The 9,904-nt window shown below is 46.0% G+C and overlaps 1 protein-coding gene across 8 annotated transcripts in view; it reads right to left on the reverse strand.

The window, feature by feature from the left end:
- Positions 1-9,590, reverse strand: part of BCAS3 (BCAS3 microtubule associated cell migration factor) — a 300,365-nt gene extending 290,775 nt beyond the window's left edge. For 5 of the 8 annotated variants that reach the window (XM_066563443.1, XM_066563449.1, XM_066563447.1 and 2 more), the window contains exons 1-5: positions 9,546-9,590; positions 8,022-8,108; positions 5,177-5,231; positions 3,755-3,827; positions 2,816-2,922 (exon numbers count right to left, since the gene is read on the reverse strand). In XM_066563443.1, the coding sequence (XP_066419540.1) occupies positions 2,816-2,922; positions 3,755-3,827; positions 5,177-5,231; positions 8,022-8,092 (306 nt within the window). In that variant the 5' untranslated portion in view covers positions 8,093-8,108; positions 9,546-9,590. The remainder of the gene's footprint in view (positions 1-2,815; positions 2,923-3,754; positions 3,828-5,176; positions 5,232-8,021; positions 8,109-9,545) is intronic. The other 3 variants (XM_066563444.1, XM_066563445.1, XM_066563446.1) reach the window with 2 other exon arrangements.
- Between the last annotated feature and the right edge of the window lie 314 nt (positions 9,591-9,904).

Consider the following 9,904-nt stretch of genomic DNA (forward strand, 5'->3'; position numbering starts at 1 on the left):
CCAGATTCCTCCCCACTTACCCAGGAATATTTTAAGGCCACTTTTAAGCTTGCCACCCCCACTGGAGAGCAGAGATCAAAGCCCAGCCCTTTGGATGGACACCTTGTGCTGCCCTTCCCCAGCCAGGCTCCCCCAAACACCCCCCAGGCCTTTGAAGCCTCCCTAATGGTATCTCCCATTCTGCAAATCACACTTTTGTACTCCAAGGCTCTTCCTCGGAGGAGATGTTAATGTGAAAGCTCTCTCAGCTCGCAGAGAGGTGTGGGCAAGGCCGTGGAGCACCATTAGCAGGAGTGTGGGCTTAGGAGCTGTCATAAACACTTCATAATCACTCACACACAACCCCTGCTGCCTGCAACACGTTATTAAGTGCTGAATAGAGGGCCAATTGTAGGAATAAAAAAGCACAATGCTACAGATAATGACCTTCCTGAGGAGATTTGCACATAAATGTCAGATTGTTGCTTTTGCAGATTAAGCTGGAGAATGCAGAGTTGGTTATTTTTTTCCTTAGCTGGAATAACATTGCTTAATTACAAGCTAAATAGTCAGTGGGGCCAAGAAGGAAGGTTTGTGTAATAGCAAAGGGCACAAAAAAGTGTTGCCAAATAAGCTCTTAAATAATATTAAGTCAATCACAGAGCTGCCAGGTTTTATTGTGCTCAGGCTGAGCAAGGGGGGAAAACACAAAGGAGAAGCAACAACATGGAAAACCCCTCCAGTTTATGAAAAACCCCTCCAGTTTATGAAAAACCCCCTCCAGTTTATGAAAAACCCCCTCCAGTTTATGAAAAACCCCTCCATTTATGAAAAACCCCTCCAGTTTATGTTCCCTCTCAATTTGTTGGATACACAAATCCTGCTCTGCAAAGATATTTCAAGCTGATGTTAAAGATCATTGTTCTGTGAAAATCTGCACTGTCAGAGGAGCCATTCCAACACTGACACTGCTCTAACACAAAGTGGCCAGGTCCAGGCTGCACCTCCCTGGCTGGGCTCTCAGAATTTCACAGAATATCCAAATAAAGGGCTGGCAAAATGATGCAATATCCCCACAGCTGACATTCTGAAGGTGCATGGTAAAATATTTCCACATTTGGCATTTTCTCCATTTCACTGCACTTCCCCTCTGCTCATACTCCTGCAAAGGTTGAACAACACTAAGAGAAGCTGTCCTGCAACTTTATTTTTATTTTTCCTGATATAGCAAATACTATCAAAAGCTAGGAATGATGAACAAGTGAAATACATTGAGGGGGGAAAAAAAGACAACCTGGCTGTATGGTCCTACTAAAAAGAAGGCAAAATCAGGTCATTCCATGGCCTAACTTGTGGCTCATTCAGACACAAGGAGGGAAAAAGAAGAAAACAAAACCATCTCTCCATGGCAGAAACAACATCTATCCTTTTTTAGCAGAAAGCACAGGATCATCCGGATAAAAACATTTCAGCTGGGTAAAATGGGGTATTTTGTGAGGATACCGGAGCTCCGGCCGCTGTGATGCTGAGGGTATGGTAATTAATTAATTAATGAATGATTGATGAGGCGGCGCTGCCGCTCTTTGCCCGGTGTCCCAGCGCCCCCGTGTGGGCGCTTCGTGTAACGCACCGCGAGGGAAAATCCCATTTTTGGCTGAAACGCTCCCAAGTTTCAGTTAAAGTTCCTAAGTTTTAATAAACAGTTACAAAATACTGAAATTTAGCGAAGTATATTCGGTCTCATTCCATTTCTGTTAAACATTCCTTCAAGCACAAAACCTCATCAGCTTATTTCCTCATTTGTGCTAACGAGATGCAATCAAGAGGATAATAAGATGCAATAAAGAAGGGGAAAGCCCTACCACACCCATAGAACTCAATTAAACTGAACTTTTGCTTTAGAAATTAACATTATTTTCTAAGCTACTGGTATATAAACACATGTCCTACACAGCTAACCAGAAAGTTGTAAAATACACACATTTCTTTAAAAACCAATGTATTTTACAAAGGGAAAGAACTCCATCCTCTCTGTTTTATTCTGAAGGATAAGGTGTTATGAGCAATTTTGCTTTTTTAAGTTCAGAATTTTATGACCTACTATATTCAACTTTATTCTCTCATTTTGAGCAATTTGGGGGAAATTCCCCAAATGAAGACCACGTGCCCATAAACCACTCTGCAACACAAACCAGGGCGTGGGGATGACAGCATGAAATCAAACCCATATGCACACAGAGGCCTTCATAAAATTAAAATTGCAAATCATGTGCATGACAAACATGTGACTGTAAAATACTATTAATACTGTCATACTGGAGTTCCTGGGACAAACAAATCCTGTTGGTGTTTATAAATCCTTATCCTTTTCTGTTAAAAAACAAAATCCAGTTTTGTTCTGGGGCTAGAAACGGTTCCAGAATGGCAAACACTGCTCCCAGTTTCAGTTTGGAAATGAACTGGAGTTCCTGGGACAAACAAATCCTCTTGGTGTTCTTAAACCTTTATTCTTTTCTGCTAAAAAACAAAATCCAGTTTTGTTTTGGGTTTATAAACTACTCCAGAATGGCAAACACTGTTCCCAGTTTGAGTCAGGAAATGGACTTAGCAAGAATAATGTGTAAAAAGCCCTCAAAAATCTGCAGGTACCTGAACTGAAGTGTTTGAGCTGTGCTCAGGATTATCTGAAGATAAGCACATTACACACAAGCCATGAGACGTGGATGGGAAGTGTTGGCTCTCTCCCTTCAGGGGGAGAAATGCAGTAAAATATTGAGGTTGGAACACAGAACTGACAGGGAAGAGGAGAGGGAAGGGGGGTGAGCTCTGCACTCACAGGAATGCTCCACACTTGCATCCCATCGCTGTAGCCAAGCAGCAGCAGCAGCGGGGGCTCATTCCCAGTGCTGTGGATCTCATGGAATTCCATATTCCTGGAGGTATCTGAAGGACATTTCATCAGCAAAGGCACCATTAGAAGTCAGGATCAAGCTCTCAACAACTTTAGAAGGTGTTCCCTCAATTGTTAGAACTAAAAGTAATCAAAGTGCTTTACATTTTCATGCTGGAGCAATACTGAAATACATTCTTTTATATTTGCACCTGCAAGCATCCCTGTTGAAGTTTCACAAAGAGAAAGCTTCAAAATTTAAAATACTGGAGAAAAAATTTTCTGGGTAACAACATGGTCTAAGAGAAAATGGTGATTGATTCCCCAGTCAGAGCTGAGCTCTTCCATCTGTTTATCCCCGTTCCTTTTTTGAAAGGAAGGTTAGGGATGGAGTGAGAGAGAACCTAAATCAGGGTTAATAAACTAGAAATGACCTATAATCTCTATGTGGCCCTATATATATATATATACATATATATATAAAAATATCTTTATGGCCATCTCTGGCCAGTTAAGGTTTGTTTGCTTGTGGGTTTGCTTTCCCTTTATTTTTTCTAAAATCTCAGGCATTCCCTTTTTAGATTCATATAACAAAACTCCTTAGAATATTCTTCCTGTTGTGTTTAAATTTATTTCATGCAGCCTGATCTGACTGGGCCTGGAAACATCCTCTTTCACCACCCCAAATAAATCTTCTCTCTCTGATGCTTCCATGCTGTCAGTGAGCTCTGCTCATTCCCTCATGGTTGAAAATGTCATTTAAGAGGGGTTTTACTCAAGAAAATCATAATATTCATGGTTATTCTATTACAGAGAAAGCTGACTGGAATTATTGCACATGGACCCAAAACTCACAAGTACAAGTGGGAGAAAATGAAGCCATACCATTTAAATCTGCATTTTCAAATCTGACCCAGACAATTTTCTCTTTTTCTTCTGGTGGGGTTCCACTGTAGGCCTGGACAAAAAGCAAAAGGGTTGAAACAGGGCAGATGAACAGTGGTTTTTCTCCCCCTGTAAGAAGGAATTCTATTAAAAACCACAAACATGATCCATGGAGCTCGCTGTCACCAGTACCCACACAACACAGCCAGGCTGAACATCACTCACTGGTGCAGGAATAACCAAATATTTGTGACAATAAATCTTCTGGGGCAGGTGGGAAATGCCACGTGATTGGAGGGAGTTAATAAAATTCAACACAGTGACTCCCACAGTCTTGAACTTCAGCCCTGTTGGAGGTTCTCACATGAGGTGTTTTATCATTAAAATTCTCTTTAATTCACTTAAAAGCCTTGCAAGCCAGACTAAGGAAAGAAAGAAACCTTTACTCCACAGTTTATATTGCTGACACCTTCCAGTTCTGTTTGTGACAACTTTAATGCAGCCATTTAAAAGAGAATAAACTGCAATTGCAGGAGAACAGGTCCATGTTTCAGCCCTGTGTTCTACAGACCCCCATAAAAAGATGAGATACAAAAAGGAATTGTGGAGTGAGACTTGCAGTGTTTCCAGGCTGGAGGTTTTACAGTCCTCAGGAGAAGCTGAAATACCCTCCCTGCCAAGTGAATTATAGCAAAGTACTGAGCACCATTTGGGATTAAATATGAACACATCTTGTATAATCACTTCATACATGCCAGAAAAGCAACAACATGGACTAAAAATACAAATGTGAAAAATAAGTGGGGGCTTTACTTTTCAAAACAAATCACATTCCACGCTTCCAAGGCAAGCTGATGTGGGAAATAAAACACAGACTGTGTCCTTTAAGCAGCCAGGGGGAATGGGGGGCTTGGAATGCAGCAATCTCTTCATTGAAACTTTCATTCTGTTTCATTTGAACCCTGAGTCCAAAATGCATTGCACAAATTGATATTACTGAGGGCATTGGGTTTGTATCATTGCAGAATAAATGCACTGGGAACTCCCAAGAGGAAATTCATGAGGAAACAAGAGACTAAATCATTCCTTGGAATCAGAATCAGGATCATTTCCTGAAGCTGCAATCAGCTGCAGGGCCCCTCCACCAGGGACTACGGGAAAAAGTAAAATAAAATTAATTCCCTCCTGCTACTGGGAGGCCCATGGGCAACCTGGAAGGGACCATTCCAGTGCCATATTTATTGTATATAAATACATTAAAAGATATAAATGTACCTATTTATTTATTTATTTATTTATTTATTTATTTATTTATTTATTTGGTGACATAATACATTTACAAAGCAGAGTGAGGATTCCTGACACTGCTTTTTTGTGCACTGAAGGAAAGCAGTAAAGTAGCTTTAAAGATCCACACCCTACCTGTGGCACAACATCTTGGAGGAAGGTAACAACACTTTCCATGTAGGACTGTTCCCTGGAAAACAGAAGGAGAATTTCAGCCAAAGGAGCTCAGAAATGGTCATGAATTATTAAATTAGATCAGCAAAAGGAAGCATGGGCAACTTTTAGCACATAGGAGAATACTGAGCATGCAATGCAGGCACTTAATTTGACTGCCAAATTCTGATAATGTGAATTGTGGCCTGGAAGTTCTGACAGGACTAAGTAAGAGTAATAAAAGTCTGTACAAAAGCCAGGTGATAGCTGCTGATGGAATAACTGCTTGGGGGAGATGTATAAAATCTAACTTCAAGGAATAAGCCATGTTCTCCACATCAGAGGGGCCTGAGGTGGTGCAGGGATCTGGAAATCACCCCTCAGGTTGAACAAAACACGCAAATGAGGATTTAAACAACGACTGGAGCTCTCCTGGTGGCACAAACAAAGTGCCAGAGCTCCTGTGCGTGATGGACAATGCTGGCAGTGCTCAGGGGCAGGGATGGAGCAAAACCTTCCCTAATGGCAAGGAGAGGCATTTCCAGCTGAGAATTTATAGCTTGGGAAGCTTATTCCCTGCTGGAAGCTCCTCAGCAGCATCAGCTGGGGAGGGTTTAAAGTGCAGGACACATTCATGGGGCAGAGTTAAGGCAGTGCTCTGAGTAACCCATCCCTGCACGAGCAGGGAGTCCCTGTGTGAGTGCTGAGTAACCACGGTGTGGGCTGGGAGCAGCACACAGATGGTGCTGAAACCCTGCAGGAACTGCTGCTGTGAGCCACGAGAACACTTGAGACACTCTGGCAGCAGGAGCTGCCTTCAGGAACTCTGAGATTACCTCAGAAAAGCCTTCAGCTGTTGTCTTTAGGCAACAGCTTCGGCAGCTCTGAAATCAACTTTTATGCTGTTGCAATTTTTCCTGTGCCAACTCAAGATTTCAACTCTGAGATTACCTCAGAAAAGCCTTCAGCTGTTGTCTTTAGGCAACAGCTTCGGCAGCTCTGAAATCAACTTTTATGCTGTTGCAATTTTTCCTGTGCCAACTCAAGATTTCTCATAGCAACGAAGGAGAACTGTAAATTAGGAACTCTGGATGGCCAAAGGTGCTTTTTTCTGCAGCTGTGGAAGATTGTTCTAATAAAAGCAGGAGTGTTTAGCACTGAAAATGCAGCAGCACTCTGGAGAATTCAGGCCTACACACAACTATCCAGAAGATACTTGAACCCAAATGCTGCAACACCTCTTTGAAAACAGAGGTAAATCTAAAATAGGAAGTTTTACATTCCAGAAAGCCTACTCCAAAGCAAACCAGCCATCCCAGACTGTCCCACCCAGCTTTAGGCTGAGCCCTTACAAATGAGCTGTGGTTTCTCCTGTGCTGATTCTTCTCTGATTTATGTAGGTCACCCCAGCTGCCCCTGCACACCTTTATTAAAACACCTGGCCACAGGTGGTGGAGTATTAAACACAGTGTCTGAAGCTGGCCTGGGAATGCCAAGCAGCCAGAGTCATGCTGCCTTCGTGGTTCACGCAATGCACATTTTCCCCTCTCCCCAAGCACATCTTGAACCCAAGCTGATGTTTGGGAGGTGTTTTATTCACAGTGTGTGCTCTAAATCTCCCCCAAAGTTGAAAAAAATTCCAGGGAGATGTCTTTAAAAGTGGTTAAAAACAACATAGTCCACAAAAAAAGCCCAATCTTCCTTTAATAATGATGTAGAAAGTTAACATGAGCAGCAGAATTCTGCTGAGTGCTCAGCACACACAGATTCACCAAAAAACAAAAAAAAGACATTTCTGAGGCACAAACAGGTACCCCAAGAACAAAACACCATGTTTAAAAAAAGAACAGATCATCATCTTCAGCACAGACAATCAACTTCTTACAGCATTTTTCTATTATAATACTCATAAAGCACATTTTGAAGAAAATGTTACAGACAGGAAATGCATTTGCTGAGGAATTGTGCCACATTAAAAAAACGGCTGCAGGACAAAGTTCTAACACCATTTTTTGGGCTACAACAATCAGGTTCTTGTGATCTTCAATAAAAATGAAGTGAATCTTGTTTCTGGAAATACAGAGTAATCTCCAAGGGCACAGTTACACCCCCTGAAGTGGACATTTCCATATGACACCATTTTGTAGCAGCATACACATCCCAAGGAAGGAAGAAAAATTGCTACAAAACTCCTTTAACAGACAAAGACCATAAATCTTCTAGGCTGTCTTACAGCCAAAAAGCTCTTTTGCCATGAAAGCATTCCCATGTGCACACAGTGAAAATCAGGATGCCCAGGCACAAAAAGTGTTTGGCAGGTGCTCTGACCAGAAGGGTGGAGCTTCTTCCTTTTTTCTTGTTCTTTTAATAAAATTTAAAAAAAAAATCCAAAATTCTTCTTCCTGGAGGACTTTAATGGCAAGTTTTGTGTGTGCTTTAATATATCCACTCCTGGGATTGGTGTTGTTTAAAAGAACAGCCAGAAAGGATCACATGTGGCACATCCCTCTGGCCTAAGGAAGAAGTTGGCATCACTCTTCTACACTGCAGTGTTTGTACAGCAAAATGGTGCAAACAACAACAAAACTTTGCAGTAATTAGCTTTTAAACATACAACTTTGGTGTGCAATGGCAAAGGATGGGATCCCACTTGGGGACACAGAAATGCCACGTGTTGACTTTATTGGACAACGCTCAACGCAGCAAAGCTGCAGCGTCAACACAAGCTGGATTTGGGGGGGAAAAACCCAAACCAGCTCAGGCTGGGCTCTTCCACAAGAAAATCAAGCCCTTTTCAGAAAGGGCTGCTCTTCTAGAAGGTTCTTACGTGGCAGCTTGAGGGCGAACCACCACTCCTCCAGTGCAGCGGCTGGGGCGGCGCGGGGACTCTGTCGCCATCGTTCCGGGCACACACCTGCAGCAAACACAGCGCTTTCACCAAAATTGCCACAGGATTGGGTGTTGCACAAGTTCCTCATATGTTCTTCAGGGTGGTGAGAGAGAAATTTCACCTACACACGCCTGCAGGACTCTTTACAGCACTTTTTTTTAACGAGAAAAAGAAAATGGCGCACCAAGCGGGAAACTTCTTCAATCACTCCAGCTCCTGGAGTGTTTGTGAAAATATAAAACCAAACCCCACACACCTGCATGATAAAGTGGAAAATCATCTCAAACTGTACTGGATGATCTTGAAGGAGCCCTCCAACCCAAACCACTCTATGATTCCATGATTAAAGATAGTGGTACAGGTACACAGCTGTCATCACCATTACAGAACCCACTATTTCCTAATGGGCTGCTGTCTCAGAAAACAATTATATAAAAATAACGTGCAATCACAATTGCAGTGTACTGTACTCATGAAAACATGGGTTACATTGCAGCTCACACATTCTGCTGCTTTATGGCAGCTTTTTGTGCCATCCTCAAGCTTTCCTTCACCCTTCTGTTCTCCAGGGGAAAATTCTGTGTGACATTCCTACAGGCAGAAAGCACCTGAGGAGCACCCGAGATCCCAGCCAGCTCTTCAGGGAGCCCCCTCAGCTGCTCTGTGCTGTCCCCCCACCCCAAACCTGTTCACAAAGTAAAAGAAAAAGCCAAATGCCCAAGGTGGTATCAGTTATCAGCATCATTTCACGTCAGGCCAGACTCTGCAAGGACCAGCCCATTGAGGGAGGGAGGATAACCACTCGGAAATTAGCAGCAAAACAGTAATTAGTAACAAAACGTTCAGCAACACAACAGCAGCCTGACACACGCGCCGAGGAACCTTGAAAGGCGAAATGTCACGGAAGGGATGAAATCACCTCACGGAAAGGATGAAATCACCTCACGGACACCCGCCCGTGCCGTGCCCTGAGTGCCAGCACCTTGTGGCACCCCAGCCCGAGGGGAAGCGAGCACCGGGACAGTTCCAGCTCGGGCTCTGGGCCTCGGCACGGCCGCGCCTCAGCGCGGGGCACCCGCGGGGCCGCTGAGGGGCCGGGGCCGTCCGACCCTCCGGAGCCCCGACAGCGGCCGGGCCGGCCTGGGCACCTCCGCCGCCGCTATTGAGCAACTCCACACAAACACCGCGACCTGCCCGGCCTCTCTCCCGCCGCCGCCCGGAGAGCGGGGCCGCGGCCTCCCGGATCGCGCCCACCCCGCCGGCCGCCCCTCGCTCCGCACCCCGCGCCCTCCGCCCGTAGCTGCCAGGGGTCCCCCAGGCCTCACGGGCGGGCCTGCCCTGCCCGCCGCCCTCCGCTCCGGCCGCTGCCTGGCCCGGCCTCCCCGCGGGGCCGCTCCGAGCCGCCGCAGCGCTGCCCCGAGCGCGGCCCCGCCGCGCGCCCCCGGCCCGGGCCGCCCTCACCTGCCGGGCTCCCGGCGCCACTGACACTGTTTGGGACCCCCCGGGCAATGACACCAAGCGCACCGCGCCCGCAGCCAATCGGAGAGCGCCGGGGGCGGGCCGCGTCCCTCTCTCAACCAATCGGCGACCGCGCTGCCCGGCGGTGGGCGGGGCGCGGCGAGACGCGGCCGTGGCGGCGAAAGGAGGGCGGCGCTGCCCCCCCCCGCCGCGCGCCCCGCGGCTTTGTTTACATCGGGGATCTCGCGAGAGCCGCCGCGCGCCGGGGCCCGCCCCGCGCACGTGGGGCGGGGAGGGGCGGGCGGCTCCGCGTGGTAACGTCACGTAGAGGGCGGGGCTTGATGGGCGGGGCCGAGAGGGAG

This window comes from Molothrus aeneus, chromosome 20 (genome assembly GCF_037042795.1).
Source record: "Molothrus aeneus isolate 106 chromosome 20, BPBGC_Maene_1.0, whole genome shotgun sequence".
Taxonomy (NCBI): Eukaryota; Metazoa; Chordata; class Aves; order Passeriformes; family Icteridae; genus Molothrus; species Molothrus aeneus.